Below are 21962 nucleotides of genomic sequence, written 5' to 3' on the forward strand. Positions count from 1 at the left end.
ATAGATGTCTGAGTGATTCTTACCTGCAACATACATGCAAGTATGATTTTGTAATCATCTGTTATTTTACTATTAACATTAAATCTTACTGGAGAACTATAAAACTACGTAAATTTATAATCAAGTAGAAAAATTGGAAACAAACTCAATGTCCGCCAGCAGAAGATTAATAAAATGTGTTAGAGCACATCCATTCAAAGGAATATAATGCAGATATTAAAAAGTACAATACATATTTCTCTGTGTTGACATGCAAACGTGATAACCAACATTTCTTGGGGGCTTACTGTGTCAAGTATTGTTCTAACGACTTGGCGTTGGTTTCACTTTTGTATTAGAGTATTTTTTTATTTTCTCACAGAGAAAACTCTACATAACTGTACCTAATTCTACAACTCAATGAATTATCAGAAAGTGAACAAATCCACATACCTACTACTCAGGTCAAGAACTAGAGCATTACTGGTACCCTAGAAGTCACCCGGTGACACAGTGGTTTAAGTGCTCAGCTGGGAACTAACTGAAAGTTCAGCGGTTGAAATCCAATAGCAGCTCTCTGAGAAAAGACTCAGTGATCTGCTCCCATAAAGATTACAGCCTAGGAAACCAGGGGAAGTTCTGCTGTCATACCAGGCCCTATGAGTCAGAATCGACTGACGGCACACAGCGACAGAAGTCCCTTAGTGTTCCCTCTAATCATTAATCCTTCCCTCCTCTCCAAAGGCAGCCACTATCCTAAATTCCAATACCATAAATTAGTTCTGCCTGTTATTGAACTTCAGCGAAATAGAATGATACACTGTGTCCTTTATTTTGTTTTTCATATTCCTAAGCTTCATCCTTGTCACCGCGTGTGGATATATGTAACTTATCCTTTTTGTTGCTGTATAGTATTTCATTTTATGCCACAATGTACTAATCCATTCCAAGGTTGATGGGCAATGGGATTGTTTACAGTTTGGGGCAATTATAAAGAATGCTTCTAGGAACATTCTTGTGCATATTTGCATGTTTGAACTCATTTAATTCTCAGAACACCTATGAGTCTTGTTATTCACACTTTGTAGAGAAGGAAACTAAAGTACAGGAAGGTTAAGTAACTTGCCCGGCATCACACAGGTAATAAATGGAGGAGCCAGGATTCAAGCTTTGGAAGTCTGTGTCTAGCAATTAATAACCCGCTGCCGTCGAGTCGATTCCAACTCATAGTGACCCTATAGGACAGAGTAGAACTGCCCCACAGAGTTCCAAGGAGCACCTGGTGGAATTGAACTGCTGACCTTTTGGTTAGCAGCTGTAGCACTTAACTACTGCACCACCAGGGTTTCCAGTGATTAATAGTCTCCTATTAACTGCTGCACTATATACTGTATTAGATACACAGCAGACATTAGAAATTGTGACTAATTATTTTTTGTTTAAGAATAATGTATATGTGTATAGCTAGATTGCTAGAGAAGGCATAAAGTACCAGCACGTGCTTTATGTGTAATGGTGTATTGTAAAAAGCATGATGCAGATATACAAAAATAATAGCGGGTTCGCTCTATGTGGTGAGGTGACAAGTACTTCCACAGAGGATTTGGAATAAATTTACCATCATCCTTAAGCAAAGAACTGCAACTTCATTCTTTGCATAAATTATACCATCTTGCTGTTAAGACCCAGCGCCTGCTGATAAAGGGAGTAGCAGAGAAAAACCTAAATTTGACAATTGATAACAACTCAGTTCATTTCAGAAAATGTCTCTTTCATTCTAACTTGGTCTCTTTTGGATAGTTTTTAATTCCGTTCAAAATCTAAACTCCCTATCAGGCATTTCTTTGCCCTTAAGAGACCTGACCACCTTTGCCACCAACCCTCCCATTCCTGCCCCATTACGGGTAGGTTGCATTGCCTCATGGTGGATGGAGGGAAGGGGTATGTGGTCCTCTTGCTGCCCTCAGGGCCAGAGCGGCCTCCAATGCAGTTTGGCTGGTCCGTATCTGGGTGCCCAGGTCATTGTTCACTAAGGGTCCTTCCTGGTTCTTTAGGCACCATGCTAGCTTGGCGCCAATAGCTTGTAGTATCCTGCCAATAGCTTGTAGTAGCACGTGGCCTGGGGCTTTTCACCTCTTCTAGTCTTAGGTATGTATACACACACACACATGCACACTCCCATATTCTCTCTGCAGTTCCTTGTGCCAGAATCATCTAGAGCCTGTTGCCATTTTGAATGCAGGGCCATGCTGAACCAGAGCTGGAACAATTGGCCTCCCCAAGCTATGGCTATAATGGTCTGATTGCTCCCATTTTGTCAGATTCTCCCAAACATAGTTAGGCGTTTCTACTTTCCTCCTGAACCATTCCATTCTCATTCACTGAAGTTTCAACCCCATCAGGTCATCCAGAAAACTTATGTCTGGCTGTTTATTCTTTGTTTTCTCTCTTCCTCCCTCTCAGAATTCAAAAGACTTTCTGCTTCCCCTTTTTGTAAAATGGAAAATTTCCGTATATCCTATCCTCTTCCTTCTCTTCCCTATTACATTCACCTCTCCTTCCGTGAAGTCACACTGGTTGAAGAAGTGCAGGAGATGAAAGCAGATGAGAGAAAACACATTAGGTACCGTTTAAAAACCTTGTTATCTCCATGTCACTTCTGCATACATTTATGTATTTTTTATGGCATACACTGCTTTAAAATTCAGGAGAAGCAAACATGTTAACATATTTTTTTTTAAGTGGAAAGAGAATTGGAGAAAATATTTTTTTGAAATTGTTTAATTCATTTAGTCTAATTAGTCTACATCAAAAAGTAGGAATTCCTAACCAAAGACTATTTTAATTTTACAGGATCCACAGATTTTGGATATTACGGCTGACCAGTCCAAAATAAAGGTCATGTTGAACGATCTGCAATTAGTTGTAGATGATCTACAAAAACGTGCATTTCAATACAAATCCTATCAGAAGAATTTTAAGGTAATGGCAGCCCTACAGATTTTTAAAATGTGTGCATGGAAAGTGGAATCCATGTACTTTCAGCACAGTGACTGTAGACATCCACTGCTGGACACCGTGTGCTAGCCACTGGGCTAGGGACAGTCTGAAACACAATATTTGATGTGTTCCCTGCCTTTAAAAATTTTTTTTCCTGCCTTTGAAATGTTTAGTGATTAAAAAAAAAAATTAGTGCATAAAAAAAGTGCATACTTCTTATTAAATAGTAGTTGCGATTTATTGAAAACTCTCAGATCATGCATTGTAGTTTCCACATTAAAATGTATGTGAATTTTTAAATGTGGTCAGTTAAAGCCCCTCTGTTCTCTCTTATATAAGATTCATGTGTGTGCCATGAGTCCATGAATAGCGCATGATTTACCCAGGTTTGGTGTACCAGTTTGATGGAAGGAAGGGATCTTCAGCTAAGCCAAGGGATAGGTGGGCCAAAAGGGCAGGTTGGACAGACTGAAAGATGTGCCTTATAAAAATGAGGAGAAAGTGGGGAGGGATGCAGGTGTTCTGGACCACTTTTAGAGACTAATAAAAAAAGAGAATATTCCTAGGCTTAAAGCCAGGGAGCCCACCAGCAATGAGGGAGGTGTTGTTGGTTTACCCAAAAGCCTCAGAGCATGTCTGAATGTGGTATGGGAATGTACCAATCTCTCCCAGAACCCCAGCTGGATGGCCCGAGTGCTTGAGGAGCTGTCCACTTGAAATCCCAGGGCTTGGAAGAGAAATCTGCAGAATAATGAGTTCACACAAGGCAGTGCAGCTGGTACAATGAGGCAGAAGGTTGTGTGCCAGAGAAACAGGGTGCAAACTGTTCCCAGGCTGAGTTAGTTGACTTACAAGACAGGAAGGTGTGCAGTAGGAAGGGTATGGAGGAAAAACTGTTTGATGAAAATTTACAGCTAACAGGTGGGCACTTCATGGATCAGAAGGAATAGTGTTGCTTTACCCAGAGCCTGAAACAGAAGAAATGTGTCCCCCTGTCTTCTGCACTCCATGTCTGTACTTGACTGATTCTTTTATGATCATCTCAGATGCAGCTTTCCTTCTGTAGCTCCAAGCTGTTAGGGGGATAGAATAGAAGCCCAGTAGGTCCAGAGTCCATGGAATCATGTCTAACTCTCGAGGGAAGACTTAGGGCTAAAATGTCAAAACCCTAATGTATCACAGGCCTCACAATTCTGTGCAACCAGCTTCCCAGAGGTTTCCTCACCCAGCTAAGGCAGTCTTCAAATCTTCTCAGGAAAAATGGCTTTTTTAGATTGTAACCTTTCTCTCCACAAGGTTCAGATACAGTCCGTGGGATTAGGAAGAGATATAAAACCAGGCTACCCTTTCCATCATAACATCTCCAGCCTCACTACCATCGCTAGCTACCACACAAACATCTTCACCCTCTTCCAGCATTTAGCGTACAAGCCCTAAAGGAAATCATGCCTCTGAAGACTTACCTGTTTTCCAAAATAGGCTAGGCCTATATGTACACGAGTGTGCCAAATTGAGGTAGAATTCACATAATACGCTTATATTAGTTATGTCTTTGGAGAATATTTAAGTTCTTAAAATAAGGAGCTATATTTTTTCACTCCAAAAGAAATTATACGTAGGGTCCCACCCCCCATTTGCTTCTATCTCTCTTTTTCTTTCCCCACTTAGGATAAATATTCTACCAAGTAGTCACTGATCAAGAATTACTAATGGGAGGATAACATAAGGTCTTTATATCTGAAAATTAAATAATGTATTTTGCTTATTATATTTTTAAAGGTAGAAGTATCCAAGTTTGAGGCTTTGGAGGAAGTTTGTGCTGAATTGAAGCTCAAACAATTGCTGTGGGATTCTTTCTCTGAATGGGATAAACTCCAACAAGAATGGTTAAAGGTAGAAAAAAGATCTCAGTTCTTAAATCATTTTTGTATTCACTAAAATCAAAATCCTAATAATATAAATTATAACTTTTAACAATTTGGTATATGCCTAATTTCAGTAAAACATACTATGTTACAATTTTATAGGAATTACTATCAGCTTTTCAGTGAAATGCACCAAGGTCCTTCTGTCACTACTCCAGAGCAGAATGCATTATTATAAGGCAGGCTTCTCAGTGCCTCCATTTGATAAGGCTAAATGAGGGAAGCATCAGAGGACCTCACTGCGTGACAGACATTTAACTACTTGGTGGTTTTTTAACACAGTGTTCTCATGATACACCCAAGGATTCTTGAGGATTGTAGAATTCTATTTGTGAGCCACACACCTTAGGTGTCTGTTCTTGCTATCATTTATAAAAAGAGACCAGTTAGTTCACTGCAACAGAATATAATTAGAGTGATGAGATCTATGATCTTTCCTTGAGAACTCAATAATAAATTTGCTTAATTAGGGAGGACAGCACCAACAGCCACCATAGAGTTTGATTTCTAGGGTCGACCCTTATATTCAAACCTTAATTAGGGCCAACCCTGTAGGAGATAAAACAGGATGCCACTCATACTTTCAGGTATAATATGGGCATGTTGGAAATATCATCAACTTCACATTGTTTTGCACATAACTTTAGAAGTCTGATAGCTGGTAAACATGGCAGTGACACAGAAATTCCCTGGTAATGTTCTAGGGCCAGGGATACCATTGGAGAATAAAAAGAACAAAGTTCAAACCCTTATGGAATTTATTTTTTGGTGGGACTAGAGGATTTTAAGGGCTTTCTCCTAAGTCATTTGTGACTTATCTCAGAAGTAGCAAATGCTCCTGGAAAGCAAGGAAGAATCTTAGAGAGTTTTCTGATTACTGCTGTAGATTAGAGCGGTGACTTCCAAACTGAAGTGCATTTGCCATAGGAGATGCACAAGAAGACATAATAGGGGCACAAGGAAAATGTTGAATCTAGGAAAATAAAGAAAAAATTCAGGTTGGCAAATTTCCTATTGCCGTAAGTTCATATGACTTTCTGATATGTCAATATGTATGTGCACCTAGTAAAAAGGTTGGTGGTCGACACCCACCCAGAGGCACTTTGGAAGACAGCCCTGGCGATCTGCTTCTGAAAGGTCACAGCCTTGAAAGCCCTATGGAGCAGTGTTACTCTATAACACATGGAGTCACCATGGTTGGAATTGATTCATTGGCAACCAACAACAAAATGTTTATATAATTGATAGATACATTTATAGAAATCTAAGCATATGTTGGGGGACATCTTTAAAAGATTTGTATTAAAGGTGTACATAATCAAATAAAAGGAGACTACTGGATTAGAAATTTCTACCTAGCTAAAGTGAAAATTAGTTGTCCCCTTAGAAGACTTTAAGAGTGTTGGGCATTAGGATTAAACTACAGGGAATGCAGTATTACATTCCATGATGTGAGAGACAAGGACCTTGAAAGAATAAAAAGGAGGTGCCTGATATAACATTAGTAATTTCATTTCCAAAAGTAGAGAAATGACCTGGATTAACAATTTATCTACTAGGAAAATATGACTAAAATAAAATATGGTTACTAATTCAAGCTTACCTTTTATCATATGTCTTAACTTTTTATTTTTTAATTTTCTTAGTCCAAATTTGACTGCCTGGATCCAGAAATGCTAAACTCCCAGGTTACTAAATATGCCAAATTTGTGGCTCAGTTGGAAAAAGGATTGCCACCCAACAATGTAGTGCCCCAGCTCAAACATAAGGTGGAAAAAATGAAAGAAAAGGTAAGATCCGTAGAAATTAATTCAAAAACTCCAGGTCAGTTGTTTATAACTTGATCCTAATGAAACGATGGTCAGGAATTCCTCCCTATTTAAGTCAATCTGCTTTGCAGAGAGAGGAAAGAATACACAAATTCAGTTTCTGAAGATGCGCAGGCTGTATGCCTACCTTCAACTGGCCAAATCATGCAGTTGAACACCTTGGTTAGAAGGCCATTTAGAGTAAGAATTCCCAAGTGGTGAGAGGGCAGATGGTGCAGGAATGTGTTGTAGGTGTGCTAAGGAACTTACCCCTCAGTCCTGAGAAAACTCGATGAAGCTAAGGCAGCTTTCTCCATTTATAGCACAGCATCATGCCAATACTACCATTGTCCAGGTATGCCATAATGTGAAAAAGGTTGGGAAGCTGGACAGTGGGTGTGCAGGGATGTCTCTTTGAAACGTATCACTGCTGAGCAAGTGCTTAAAATGGAAAGGAAAAGGGAAATGACTATATCCTTTTAACAAGTTTGCATTAGATTTTTTTAAGAGATGAGAAAAAGGACTAAAAGAAGACATGGGTGGATGGGAAGAGTAAGCAAAGCTTCAGGCAGAATGAGAAGCACATTTACCACCTTGAGTGTTTTTGTACAGGCTTTTTGTTTTGTTTTGTCATTATTTTACCTTTAGACTTAGAATATCTAGTCAAAACACTGTTTTCCAAAGTGACTGGGGTCCTGGAAAACAGTTTCCCAAAATGTTAAACATAGAGTTACCATAAAAAAAAAAAAAAAAAAGCCCGTTGTCATCTAGTCGATTCCAACCTTTTAGGACAGAGCAGAAATGCACCATACGGTTTCCAAGGAGCAGCTGTTGAGTTTGAACTGCTGACCTTTTGGTTAGCAGCTGAGCTCTTAACCACTACACCACCAGTTCTCTATATTACTGAGTAATTCCACTCCTAGGTATATGACCAAGAGAAATGTAAACATATTCACACAAAAACTTGTACATGAATGTTCATAGAAGCATTGTTTATAATAGCCAAAATTGAAAAAAAAAAAAAAAACTTATGAATGGATAAATGAAATATGCTATATCCATACAATGAAATATTATATATGTAATATACATATGTGTGTATATATATGTAAAGGAATGAAGCACAAATACATACTACAACATAAATGAACCTAGAAAATACTATGCCAAGTGAAAGAAGCCAGTAACAAAGGCCACGTAGTATATTTTAAGGATTTAATTGTGCCCCCTCCAAAAATATGTTGAAGTCCTGAATTCTGGTACCTGAGAATGTGACCTTGTTTGGAAAGAGGACCTATGAAGAGTTATCAGTTAACATGAGGTCATATCAGAGTAGGGTGAGTCCTAATCCAATTATAGTGCTGTTCTTATAAAAGAGAAGAGACTTAAAGACATGGAGAAGACAGCTACGTGAAAATGTAAACCAAGAAATGCCTGGAGCTACCAGAAGCTAGAAGAGACAAGGAAGGATGTTCCCTTAGAGTGGACAAAGAGATCATGACCTTGACAACGCCCTTGAATCCAGACTCCTAGCCTCCAGATCTGTTCTTATAAGCCACCCAATTTTATTTTGTCACAGCAGCCCTACAAAACTAATACAGTGTATGATTTCATTCATATGAAATGTCCAGAATAGGGAAATCCACAGATACAGAAAGTAGATTAGTGCTTACCAGGGATTGTAGGGGAGGAGGAATGGGGAGTGTGTTAGTTTCCTAGAGCTATCATAACAAATTACTACAAACTTGGTGGCTTAAGACAACAGAAAGTTATTCTCTTACATTTCAGACGTCTGAAATCAAGGTTGGTTACTTCTGGAGGCTCTGAAAGAGAATCTGTCCCATGCCTCTCTCCCAGCTTTTGGTGATTGCCAGAAATCCTTGGCATTCTTTGGCTTGTAGAAACATCACTCAAACCTCTGCCTCTGTCTTGACATGGTTTCTCTTCTGTGTGTCTCTTAACGCGTCCTTTCCTCTTCTTATGACACCCGTCATTGGATTTAGGGCCCATTTTTTAATCCAGTGTAGCTTCATCTTAACTAATTATATCTTCGGAGACCCTATTTCCAAATTCTAAGTTCCCTGTGAACATGAATTTGGGGGAGTGACGCTATTCAGCCCAGTACTGTCTGCACTCTGGCTTCCAAAACTTATGTTCATAAAAAAAAAATCATACCACATGCAAAATACATTCACCTCATCCCAACATCTCCAAAAGACAGCCTATTCCAGCATTCACTCTAAATTCAAAATCTCATCTGAATATCAACTCAAAAAGTTCTAAATCCCATCATCTATGTCAGGTATATGTGACACTCTGGGTATCATCCATCCTGGGGGAAAATTCCTCTCCGTCTGCAGACTTGAGAAACTAGAAAACAAGTTATCTGCTTCCAAAGTGGGAGGGTGGGACAGGCATGGGATAGACATTCGCATTTCAAGTGGGAGAAATTGGAAGGAATAAAGGGGTCACTGATTCCAAGCAAGTTCAAAACCCAGCAGGTCAAATTCTATTTGGTTTCAAGGCCTGAGAATAATCCTCTGTAGCTCAAAACTCTATCCTCTAGGTGTGCAGCCCACCCCCTAGCCCTCAGCAGCAACGGCCCCACCCTCTCTGGCCCCTACTTCTGCATCCATGGCTCTGCCCTCAGAGTCTTTCTTCCTTTCATCTTATTTCTATCCCCTTCAGTCTGAGCTGGGAGTGTTTTGTTGATATAAAATTCTTAAAAACCTTGACACAGACTGCAACAATGGGCTCAAGCATAGTAAGGATTGTGAGGATGGCCAGGACCAGGCAGTGTTTCCTTCTGTTGTACATAGGGTCGCTATGAGTCATAACTGACTTGATGGCATCTAACAACAACAAATGATACATGTGGACGTTGTTATTGTTAGGTGTCTTCAAGTGAGTTCTGACTCATAGTGACACTGTGTACAACAGAATGAAACACTGCCTTGTCGTGCACCATCCTCACAATCACTATGCTTGAGCCCACTGTTGCAGCTACTATGTCCGTCCATCTCATTAAGGGTCTTCCTCTTTTTCGATGACCCTCTACTTTACCAAACATGATGTCCTCCTCTACGGACTGATCCCTCCTGATAACATGTCTAAAGTATGTGAGACAAAGTCCCGTCATCCTTGCTTCTAAGGAGCATTCTGGCTGTACTTCTTCCAAGATAGATTTGTTTGTTCTTTTGGCAGTCCGTGGTATATTCAATATTCTTTGCTAACACCATAATTCAAAGGCGTCAATTCTTCTTCCTTATTTATTGTCCAGGTTTCCCATACATTTGAAGAAATTAAAAACACCATAGCTTGGGTCAGGGGCACATTAGTTTTCAAGGTGACATCTTTGCTTTTTAACACTTTAAGGTCTCTCGCAGCAAATTTGCTCAATGCAATGCGTCTTTTGATTTCTTGACTGCTGCTTCTGTGGATGTTGATTGTGGACACAATTAAAATGAAATCCTTGGCAACTTTAATCTTTTCTCCATTTATCATGATGTTGTTTATTGGACTAGTTGTGAGGGTTTTTGTTTTCTTCATGTTGAGGTGGAATGCATACAGAAGACTGTAGTCTTTGATCTTCATCAGTAAGTGCTTCAAGTCCTCTTCACTTTCAGCAAGCAAGGTTGTGTCATCTGCATATCACAGGATGTTAAGGAGCCTTCCTCCAACGCTGATGCCCCATTCTTCTTCATATGGTCCAGCTTGTTGGATTATTTGCATACAGCATACAGATTGAATAAGTATGGTGAATGGATACAACCCTGACACACACTTTTCCTTACTTTAAACCATACAGTATCCCTTTGTTGTGTTTGAATGACTGCCTTTTGATCTATGTATAGGCTCTTCATGAACACAATTAAGTGTGTTCTCATTTTTTGCACTGTTATCCATGTTTCGGTATGATCACACAGTCGAATCCCTCCGCATAGTAGATAAAAACACAGATAAACATCTTTCTGGTATTCTGTTTCAGCCAGGATTCATCTGACATCAACAATGATATCCCCGGTTCCACGTCCTCTTATGAATCTGGCTTGAATTTTTGGCAGTTCTCTGTTGATGTATAGCTGCAGCTGCTTTTGAATGATCTTCAGCGAATTTTTATTTGCATGTGATATTAATGATATTGTTCCATAATTTCCACATTCGGTTGGATCACCTTTCTTGGGAATAGGTATAAATATGGATCTCTTCCAGTCGGCTGGGCAGGTAGCTGTCTTCCATATTTCTTGGCATAAAGGAGTGAGTACTTCCAATGCTGCATCTGTTTGTTGATAACATCTCAATTGGTATTACATCAATTCCCAGAGCTTGGTTTTTCTCCAATGCCTTCAGTGCAGCTTGGACCTCTTCCTTCAGTACTATAAGGTTCCTGATCATATGCTGCCTCCTGAAATTGTTGAAAGTTGACCAACTCTTTTTGGTATAATGACTCTGTGTGTTCCTTCCATCTTCTTTTGATGCTTTCTAGGTCATTTAATATGTGGATAGGCTGAGGATTTTCCAAATCATCAAGTGCTGGTTCCTTTTGGCTTAACAGTTCCCTCTTCAATTTATCTCTTTCTTCTCACATTTTACTATAAGCATTAAGAGGAAACCAGTCCACACCTTCCACACATTGCTTACAAATCTCTTCAGCTAATGTCTAAGTTTACCACTTATAAGTTCTACTTTCACCCCAACAGAACACAATTCAGCCAAGTTTTCTGACATTTTATAACTAAGATTGCCTTTCCTCTGGGATCTAATAACATATTCATCATTACTTTCTGAGACCTTTCCAGAAACACCTTTAATGTTCATATTTCTACTAATGTTCTGTCCGTGACAATGTATGTATTCTCTAATAGAAGCTTTCCTTGCAATTCTTGCTTCTGAGTTCTCGCCAGAATTGTGTTTAACATCTATACTTTTGTCAGTAGTCTTTTCAGTGTAATGTAGGCTTTTTCTATCATGCGCCTCAAAATTCTTCCAGCCTCTTTCTACCATCACCCAATTCCAAAGCCACTTCCACATTTTAAAATTTTTTGTTACAGTAGTACCCCACTTCCTGGTACCAAAATCTGTATCATTCAGTTTCTCCAGAGAAACAGAATCACTTCAAAATGCATGTGTGTGTTGGCGGGTGGGGGCAGGGGGAGGTAGAGGGGGTAGAGGGAGAGAGATTGATTTTAAGAAATTAGCTGGCAAATACAAAATATATAGGACAGGTCAGCAGGCTGGAAACTCAGGTAGGAAATCAATGCCATAGTCTTCAGGCAGAATTTCTTCTTCTCTGAGAAATCTTAGTTTTTGCTCTTAAGACCTTCAGCAGATTGAATGGGGCCCACTCACATCGTTGACGATAATCTCCACTTCAAGTCAACTGATTGTAGATGTTAACCACATCCACAAAATGCTTTCTTAGCAACACTTAGATTAATGTCTGTTTAAATAACTGTACTATAGCCTAGACGAGTTGACATATAAAACTAACACCCATAAGGAGTAACTAAAATTAGATAGTACTGATGGTTGCACAGCTCTGTGAATTAGAATGAAGCTTCTATACATATAAAAATAGATCCTCCTATGTTTTTACATGAATCAATAGATTTTTGTTGTTGTTGTCGTTAAGTAGAACTTGGTTTTTAATACCATTCTCCAATAAAAGGAATCAGGAATCACTGTAGAAATAACTGCTTCTAGGCATGGAGCAGAAAATATACTAGATGAGCATGGAGCATCTTGTAGTGCCAGAAAGTAAAGAAGTGCTCAAAACACAAAATGACAGAGGTATGTCAAAGGGATTGTGATGGTTAAGATTACGTGTCAACTTGGCTGGGCCGTGATTCTCAGTATTTATATGTGAGCAGTCACATGATTGAATCTGCTGTGAATAGCCAATCAGTTGAAAGAGGGTTTCCTTGGGGGTGTGGCCTGCATCCAAATATAAGCAGATGCTCTGGATTTTTTGCTCCCTCTGGATCCTGCAGCTGCCTCCTGTTCATCTGACCTCTGGCTCTTGGGACTTTGAGTTCATACTGGTATAAATAAATGCCCAAATAAAGAAATAAATAATAGAATACGCAAGTTTTCCATACAGAAAATTCTGAGTAACATACAAAGAAATGGCCGCCTCGCTCATTTATTTTGATGCTCAGTTTTTAGGTATGTACACATTTAGTATTGTTATTTCTTCTTGGAGAAGTGGCCTCTTTATCATTTATGTAATGTCCCCCTCTACTTCTAATAAGATTCCTTATTTTTAAGTCTACATTGTCTGAAATTAATATAGCTACTCCAACTATTTGTGTGACATTTCTTTCTCAATCTTCTTTACTTTTTTAATGTATCTATGTGTTTATATGTAAGGTGGGTTTCTTAGCATATAAAAGGCTCCTACTTTTTTATCTAATGTGACAATCATAGTCTTTTAAATGGTATATTTACGCTGTTCACATTTAAAGTCATTATTGATAGGAGTGGATTAAAATCTACCATTTTGCTGTTTGCTGTTTATTCCATTTGTTCTTTGTTTCTTTTTTCCTTTTGTTCTGCCTTTATTACATATGTTGTATGATTCCATTTTGTCTCTTTTATTGAGATTATTACTCATACCTCTTTTTAAATCATTTTTAGTAGTTATGTTAGGCTTGTAGAGCCTGGGTGGCACAAGTGTTTGTGATCAGCTGCTAACCTAAAGACTGGTGGTTCAGACCCACCCAATGGCTCCATAGAAGAAAGGCCTGGCAAACTGCTTCCATAATGATTATAGCCAAGAAAACCCTATGGAGCAGTCCTACTCTGTAACACGTGGGTTGCCATGAGTCAGGGGCTGACTCAGAGGCAGCTAACATCATCATCCTAAGTGTAAAACATAGATTTCCAATTAATCTGAATCATCCTTCATAATAATATACTGTTTCAGTTGTAGGATTGTTGATATAGTTGCCATAAAGTCGGCTTCAGCTCGTGGTGACCTTATGTATAACAGAACAAAATGGTGCCTAGACTGTATCATCTTCATGGTCATAGGTATGTTTGAATGCATTGTTGTGGCTGTTGTGTCAATCAGTCTCATTGAGGATTTCCCTAGTTTTTATAGACCCTTTACCAAACATAATGTCTTTTTCTAGCAATTGGTCTTTCCTGATGACATGTCCAAAGCAAGTAAGCTGAAGTCTTTCCATCGTCACTTCTAAGGAGCATTCTAGTTGTATTGCTTCTAAGACTGATCTGTTCATTTGTGTGTAGGGGGGGTGGGAGGAGGACAGTCTGTGGTATATTCACTATTCTTTACCAACACCACATTTCTAATGTATGAATTCTTCTGTCTACCTTTTTCATTGTCCAGCTTTAGCATGCATATGAGGTGATTGAAAAGACCATGGCTTGGGTCAGGTATACACTAGTTACCAAAGTGACATCTTTGCTTTTTAAAATTTTAGGGAGATTTTTTGCAGCAGATTTACCCAAAGCAATACATCATTTGATTTTTGACTGCTGCTTCTATGGAAATTGATTGTGGATCCAGGTAAAATGAAATCCTTGACAACTTCAATGCTTTCTCCATTTATTGTGATGCTGTTTCTTGGTCTAATTGTGACGATTTTTATTTTATTGACATTCAGGTGTAATCCATACTGAAGGCTGTAGTCTTTGACCTTCATCAATAAGTGCTTCAATTCCTCTTCATTTTCAGGAAGCAAGGTTGTGTCATCTGCATATCACAGGTTGTTAATGAATCTTCCCCCAATCCTGATGCTGTGTTTTTCCTCATATGGCCCAGCTTCTCAGAATGTTTGTTTAGCATACAGACTGAATAAGTAGGGTCAAAGGATACAACCTTGCCACACACCTTTTCCAATTTTAAACCACACAGTATCACCTTGATCTGTTTGAATAACTGCTTCTTGATCCACCAGTTCCACATGAGCACAATTAAGTGTTCTGGAATTCCCATTCTTTGTAATGTTATCCATAATTTGTTATGGTCCACACAGTCTAATGCCTTCGTGAAGTCGATAAAACACAGGTAAAAATCTTTCTGCTATTCTCTGCGATCAGCCAAAATCTATCTGACATCAACAACTATATCCCTCAGTCCAGGTCCTCTTCTGAATCTGGCTTGAACTTCTAGCAGTTCCCTGTTGATGTATAACTGCAGCCATTATTTAGTTATCTTCAGCAAAATTTTGTTTGCCTGTGATATTAATGCTATTATATGATAATTCCACATTCTTTTTGATCGCCTTTCTTTGGAATGGGCATGAATATGGATCTCTTCCATTTGGTTGGACAGGTAGCTCTCTTCCAGATTTCTTGACACAAGTGTACACTTTCAGCATTGCATCAGTTTGTTGAAGTATCTCAATTCCTCTTTTTCATCCTTTGTGTTAATATTATCATGTATTTTACTTATAAGCCCAACATATTATTACTATTTTTGCTGTAGATAGTTGTCTTTTAAAGCAATTAAAAATAGGAAAGAAAATGAATTTTATTTTACCTTAATTGACTCTGTTTCCAGTGTTCTCCATTTCTTTGTCTACATCCAAGTTTCTGACTCCTAGCATATTCATTCTGTCTGAAGAGCTTCCTTTAATAATTCTTAAAAAGTAGGTCTATCAACAACAAATTCAGATTTTGTATTGAGAAAGCCTTTATTCTTAATTTTTGAAAGGTATTTTCACTGAGTATATAATTCTGGGATGAAATTCTGGGATGACAGTTTTTGGTTTTTCTTTTTCTTTCACCAACGTAACAGTGTGCTTTTCTTATCTTCTTGCTTGCGTAGTTCCTAGCAAGAAGTCTGCTGTAGTTCTTATCCTTGTTCCTTTTTAGATACGTCATGTTTTCCTGACTGCCTTCAATATTTTCTCTTTGTTTTGGTTTTCTTCAGTTTTAATATGATAGGCAGAGGGCAATGGTGGTTTAATAATATAATTCTTGCCTACTATGCAAGAGACCCAGGTTCAGTTCCCAGCATGTGGTCCTCAAACGCAGCCACCACCCATCTGTGAGTGGAGGCTTGCATGTTGCTCTTATGCTGAACAGGTTTTAGCAGAGCTTCTAGACTAAGACAAACTAGGAAGAAAAGCCTGGCAATGCACATCCAAAAGTAGCCAGTGAAAACCCTATGGATCACAATGTCCTGATCTCATTATGCACAGTCACCATGAGTTGTGGGCCAACTTGATGGCAGCTAACAACAACAATATGATATGCCTAGGTGTGGTGGTGGCGTTTGTATTTATACTGCTTGTATTCTCTAAGTTTCTTAGCTATGTGATTCAAAGTCTATCTCTAATTTGAACAGCTTTGCAACTATTTTTTTCTCTACCCTTTTCTCTCTCTCTTTTCCTTTCTGGGATTCCTATTATATTTCTTTCTTTCTTTTCCTTAACTCTTTTTTCTCTTTGTGTGTCAGTTTGGGGGAATTTCTACTCATCTATCCTCAAGTTTCACTGATTCTTTTCTCAGCTGTGTCAAACTCATCAAAGGCATTCTTTTATCTCCCTCATTGTCCTTTTAATTTCTAGCATTTCTGTTTTATTCTTATAATTTCTATTCTCTCTGTTGAAATTACCTATCTGATCTTGCATATTGTCTACCTTTTCCATTTGAGCCTTTAACATATTAATCAGTTATATTTTAAATTTTTTTTAGTTCCAATATGTGTGTCATATCTGAATCTGGTTCTGATTGTTGCTTTGCCTCTTGAGTGTGTGTTTTTCTTGACATTTTGTACGCCTCTTAATAATTTGTTGAAAGCCAGGCATATTAAGTAATACAGCAGATATGGAGGTAAATAGTTTTTATGCTTGGAGATGAGCACGCCTTTTCTTCTGTTTGGCTTTTAGTGTAGCATGTTGTATTAAATCTAATTAGAAGTTGGGCTAGGCTTGAGGATTTTTGAACCTAAGCACACCAAAAGCTTCACATTTCTCTAGTGATACCTTGTGTTAGGGTTTGGGCTGGTTAACCAAAGTCTATTTTCTCTTTCCCGCTGACTTTGGGTCCTCCCCTTGTGCTGTATCCCATAGAGAATCTGTCTCTTGCAGCTTCCCAAGCTACATCTCACGGTTATTTTTACTCAACACTTCTTAGCCTGGTGGGAAAAGTGGGGAGGGGAATTCCGTGATGTTCTTGTTAAGCTTCTTAATACACTAAAGGCACTGTGATCCTGGGTTTTAGAGGTCTGACCTTCACAGGTGCTCCTATTCCTCCTCCAGCTATAGTGCTGAGCCTTGCATGTATTTCTGCCCATCCTCCAGAACTAGAGCTTTTTTTCCTGTTTCATTTCTCTAATTGCAATGAGACATCACCAGTGCCCTAAAGTAACAGCTTTTGTTGCCCTTTCCTCTTGTATTAAGGCTTTTGTTCCATAGGGAAGCTAGAGGATATGCTCTGGTTAGAGTTACAGTAGTGCTGCTGTTCCCTCCTCTAGCCAGCACTAAAAGGGAAGCTTTCTTAGGATTCTCCCCAGTTTTCCCTGTAAACACCTCTATATCTGTGGCTCCAAGGACTGCACATTCTCTGCTACCCCACACTCTTTCTTTAGCAATTTATTTTTAAAAGTTTAGCTAAATCATATTACTAGCTTATATGGCATCCCAGTGTCTGCCCCAGGTTAGCAAATTCTTAGGATTTGTTTCTCCCCAAATTTAGGGTTAATTGGTTGTCCTGAAACCTCTGTTCTCTAATGGGTTCAAGAAAAGACATTAATTTTCAGTTAGTTTAGATTTTTCTTTGGTGTAAGAGTGGAACTAATATTCCTTCTAGCTATGTCCTTCCCCAAGTTGAAACCAGAAACCTAGGACTGTTTTTAAGACAAAAAGCGTGGTGTTTCTGAGAGTGTTTGTTTTCCAGCTTCCAGTTATCATTGACTTGAGGAACCCAACTTTGAAGCCTAGACATTGGGCAGCTATTGAACAAACAGTTGATGCCACCCTAGTGGACCTTGAAATGCCACTAACCTTGGAGAGGCTCTCCGAGTTGCATGTTTTTGACTTTGCCCAAGAAATACAGGACATTTCTGGACAGGCTTCTGGAGAAGCTGCCTTAGAAACAATTCTTAAAAAGGTAAGCCTGAAAAATATATATTCTGATTATTATGGAATGTAAAGATTTTCAGAATCTTTACATTCTGGACCAGTCAAGATTGTCAACTTTTCGGTATCTGGATGGACTTTTAACATTGCAGCTCTCACCCTCTCGTTCATTCTTCTGTTATTTGGTTATGCTTTTTACCATGATAATTATCACCTGTATAAATCTCCTCTTTCTGCTTAGCCTGTAGCCCAATAAGAACTTGATGGCAACAAGTTTTGAAATTGTCTGCTTATATAAAGACCCATAGAGCAAGAGAGATCTTTCAAACCAAAATAAATTATCTTCCCAACTACCAGAGAAGACTGTGCAAATGCTTTGAAAGGCATTAAGATTTCACTGCCTCCTCACATTCTACCTTAAAAATATACATACTCCTACAGATTGCATGCCTAAATGGAAATTTCTTACTTTTAGTTAAAGCATAAAATGATGGTACGTAACACATTGAAGTATCACAGGTTATTCATATGTATTAATATTAGTTAAATGAAATTAAGCAAATCAGTGTCATCTGAGAAAAGAATTTTAAGGACAGTAAGGAATAGAATTATATAATTATGGAGTTTTCATTTGTTTTATTCAACTTTTATTGAGTGCCAAAACAAAAAATGAATTTAGGTATTCTAAGAATTGGATTATTTCTAAGGTGGAAGATTCTTGGAAAACAACTGAATTTGTCATTCTGCCTCACCGTGACTCCAAAGATGTATTTATCCTGGGTGGCACAGACGACATACAGGTAGGTAACTGGGTTATTAAAAACTTACGTAAAGGTTCTGGCCATATCTAATTCTAATCTTCTGTAGAAGATTCTCAGGAAGTATGAAATGTGAGAGTCATGAAATAAAAAACCTAATTAGGAAGGCAAGATATGAATATGATATAATTAATATGAATTATTGCATTCAGTAATTGAATGAAATATTTAGCAAAGCAGTAAAGCTGTTATATATGTGTAAGAGTGGTAATCGTAGAGTTCATAACTATTGAAGAATTTGGAAAAGCAAAGAGATTAGTGATGGCTGAAATGATCAAAGAATCCTTCCTGGACCAGTCAAGACAAGCTGGACCTTAAAGATTAGATGGGATTTGACTGACGTAGAAGAGAATGGAGGGCATTTCAAACCACTTAAACAAGGCAAAGAAGTCTGAGTGAACATGCCAGGTTTATAGCACACTAAGAAGCTAAATTCACTTTAGTTTATTGAGATTACAAGTAGGTGGCCATGCTCTGAACCACAAAAGAAGAAAATTTAATCCATGTGTTTGGAATATTGTTAGTGACTTAAGAATATCTGAAGGTACATTTGTTTAGTAGAGGGAGCTGAATCTTATAGCCTAACTTAGAAGGCAAATTCCTAGCCTAGTAGGGTGTACCCAGACCAGATTAGATGAGAGAGCAGACACAAGGTGAAGGTCAGTAAGTATGGGGTCAAATGATGCCGTATAATGTGATTTCTGCTCTCAAGAAGGTTATCATTTAAACAGAGCAATTAAAACCCTTTAGATTAACAAACACATTTTAAAAATTCACATGTTTTGTGAGAATTGCTGTAGTGTAAGTAGGAGTATTACAGCATGGGAGTGAAGGGAGAGTTGTCTACAACCATTCAGAGCTTGATCTGAATGTGTTCATTTTCCCTCTTCCATAAATTAGTTGAGGGAAAGGGATATTTCATTAGATAGAAGACATCTAATTTTTCAAGCATAGGGCACTTTGAGAAGTGAAGACCAGGGTGACCAAATGATGTAAGAGCTATTACCTAATAGTGGGGGAGAGAGGAGAAGGGTGCTGAACAAAACAGAGATTTGAGCCATTAAAAATGACAAAAGCAGCAGAGATTTGGCCATCAGAAGTCCCTTGGCGATCTTTGAGAGGCATCATAGTCGGTTGTAAGCCACAGTGAAGGGGATAGGGAGGGGAAATGGATGGGCAGGAAACAGTAGGTGGGTCTAAGCTATTCATTCAAAAAGTTATCTTTTAAATGGATTCTTGGGATCAAATACCCATACTTACAACTGAGAGCACAAAAATATGGTGTTGCATGCATTTCCTTCTTTCTTTAAAGGTGCTTCTTGATGACAGCACCATCAACATTGCAACCATTGCCTCGTCACGTTATGTTGGTCCACTAAAAACTCGCGTGGATGAGTGGCAGAAACAACTTGCTTTATTTAATCAAACACTGGTGAGTAAGGATAATTTTAATTCCTAGACTTAGAGAAATGGAGAACCAAAAAATCTTGAGAAATCATTTGCTTTATCATGTAAATATCATGTAATTTAGAATTATAAGATCTAAGTGCTGACATTTTATTATGTTGTAAATGTAAGGAAAATGCAAATATGGTGAGCTTTTCTTTACATGATTGTAGAGCTTAATGTTATTACCGTTACCCTTGTATTAGTTATCTCTTGCTATGTAACAAATTACCACAAGCTTAGTGGCTTAAAAAAAAACGTACATTTATTATCTTGCAGTTTCTGTGGGTCAGGAGTTGGGGCATGGCTTACCTGGATCCTCTGCTTAGGGTCTCACAAAGCTGCAGTCACGGTATCGGCCAGGACTGGGTTCTCATCAGAGGCTCAACTGGGAAAGATTGTTGGCTAATTCATTTCCTTGTAGCTGTAGGGCTGAGGTCTTCAATTTCTTGCTGGCTGTCAGCCAGAGGCCATCCTCAGCTCCTAGAGGCTGCCTGTAGTTGTTTGCAATGTGGATTTCCCCAATGTCACCTCCTGCTTCATCAATCCAGCAAGGAAGAGAGTGTCTCCTGGCAGGATGGGAGTTACAGTCTTATGAAACATAATCATATGCATGTAACATGTATATCCATTACCTTTGCCATGTTCTTATGGCTAGAAACAAGTCACAGGTGGTACCCACAGTCGAGAAGAGAATCACAAGGGTGTGAACACTCGATCTTGGGGGCCACCTTAAGAGACTTGCCACTGCATTATATCTACCAGAAAAATACTCACCGTTGCTTGAAGTCTCATTGGAACTCTTCCTTGTGATACACACCTCCCTTTTATTGTATTCCACCTCATATTCTATCACAGTAAAACAAATAAAAAAACAAAGAAAAGAACCCATTTGCACTGATCTCACCTTATTCTTATCCAGTCTTTCTTAGACTTCAGATTTTTAGCTTGATTTAATTATGTTTAAGTTCCTATATATTCTAATATGGGAAGTTATCTGTGAAATTATAAAGGCAGTAAGTGCAAAAAGATAATTGGTTCCAACTTTGTTTCATAAAGAACTTTTTAGGAATCTATCCCATTCAATGAAAACCCTATTATCTGACCCCTGTCCAGCTTTTGGACTGATGGCTGAGCCCTATGCTGGGAGGAACTACAGATCAAAGTTAAAGAATATGTTTTCAAAGACGATTCTTAGAAGTCTGTACTGGATACTGGGGACCCAGGGAGTTAACTGTTAGAGAGTGTGAGACCTGAGATAAACCAGGGATGTTTGTGACATAAAGGCTCAGATGATACTCCAAAATCTAAAGAGAAATGTGAGAAACTCTTTCTTGGATCCGGACTTAGATGCACAATGGCAGGAGGCACAGAGGAAAGGTCAGCTGTAGGGATATTAATTCTGAGACTGTGTTTCTGGTTTCTTTAATGAACCGTGATTGTCTCTAAGAGGAGGGGCAATGATTGGCCTTCTTCTTCCCAGTCTTCTGTGTTTACTACATGTTCCGCCACTATCAGGATTTATCTTTATGGTTGAAGAAAATGAATCATATTTCTTTTAAAAAGTGTTTAATTTTTAGAAATCTCTTCCCAAAAAAAGGGAGAAGGAACTATGTAGAGTAATTGAGGGAAAAAAATCAAAATTTTCCTCATGATAATCCTTTATAAGTTTGGAAATAACCACTAAACTCACCATTTCCTCAATCCCTCAGATTTCATTAAGTAGGCATCTTGCCTCCCTCTAGAATGTCTCCTCTGGGTGTTTTAAGCATGTTTCTCTGGTTCCATTCCGGTTACCACAAAGCAGATTCATAACTCAGTGGAGAGTGGGGTAAAATCAGGCTGAGGTATTCCTAGACCGTTTAAGGAGATTTCATTTCAAACAATCTATGAGGAACCATAAAACAGTCCCCAAAGAAAAATTACAGTGAATCC

General features: G+C 38.5%; 1 protein-coding gene across 1 annotated transcript in view; it reads left to right on the forward strand.

Moving 5' to 3' along the window:
* DNAH6 (dynein axonemal heavy chain 6) overlaps positions 1-21962 on the forward strand; it is a 302643-nt gene that overhangs the window by 91528 nt on the left and 189153 nt on the right. Inside the window, exons 16-21 of the mRNA XM_064268785.1 lie at positions 2833-2961; positions 4759-4872; positions 6551-6694; positions 17582-17794; positions 18471-18563; positions 19894-20013. Of these exons, the coding sequence (XP_064124855.1) occupies positions 2833-2961; positions 4759-4872; positions 6551-6694; positions 17582-17794; positions 18471-18563; positions 19894-20013 (813 nt within the window). The remainder of the gene's footprint in view (positions 1-2832; positions 2962-4758; positions 4873-6550; positions 6695-17581; positions 17795-18470; positions 18564-19893; positions 20014-21962) is intronic.

This window comes from Loxodonta africana, chromosome 15, assembly GCF_030014295.1.
Source record: "Loxodonta africana isolate mLoxAfr1 chromosome 15, mLoxAfr1.hap2, whole genome shotgun sequence".
Taxonomy (NCBI): domain Eukaryota; kingdom Metazoa; phylum Chordata; class Mammalia; order Proboscidea; family Elephantidae; genus Loxodonta; species Loxodonta africana.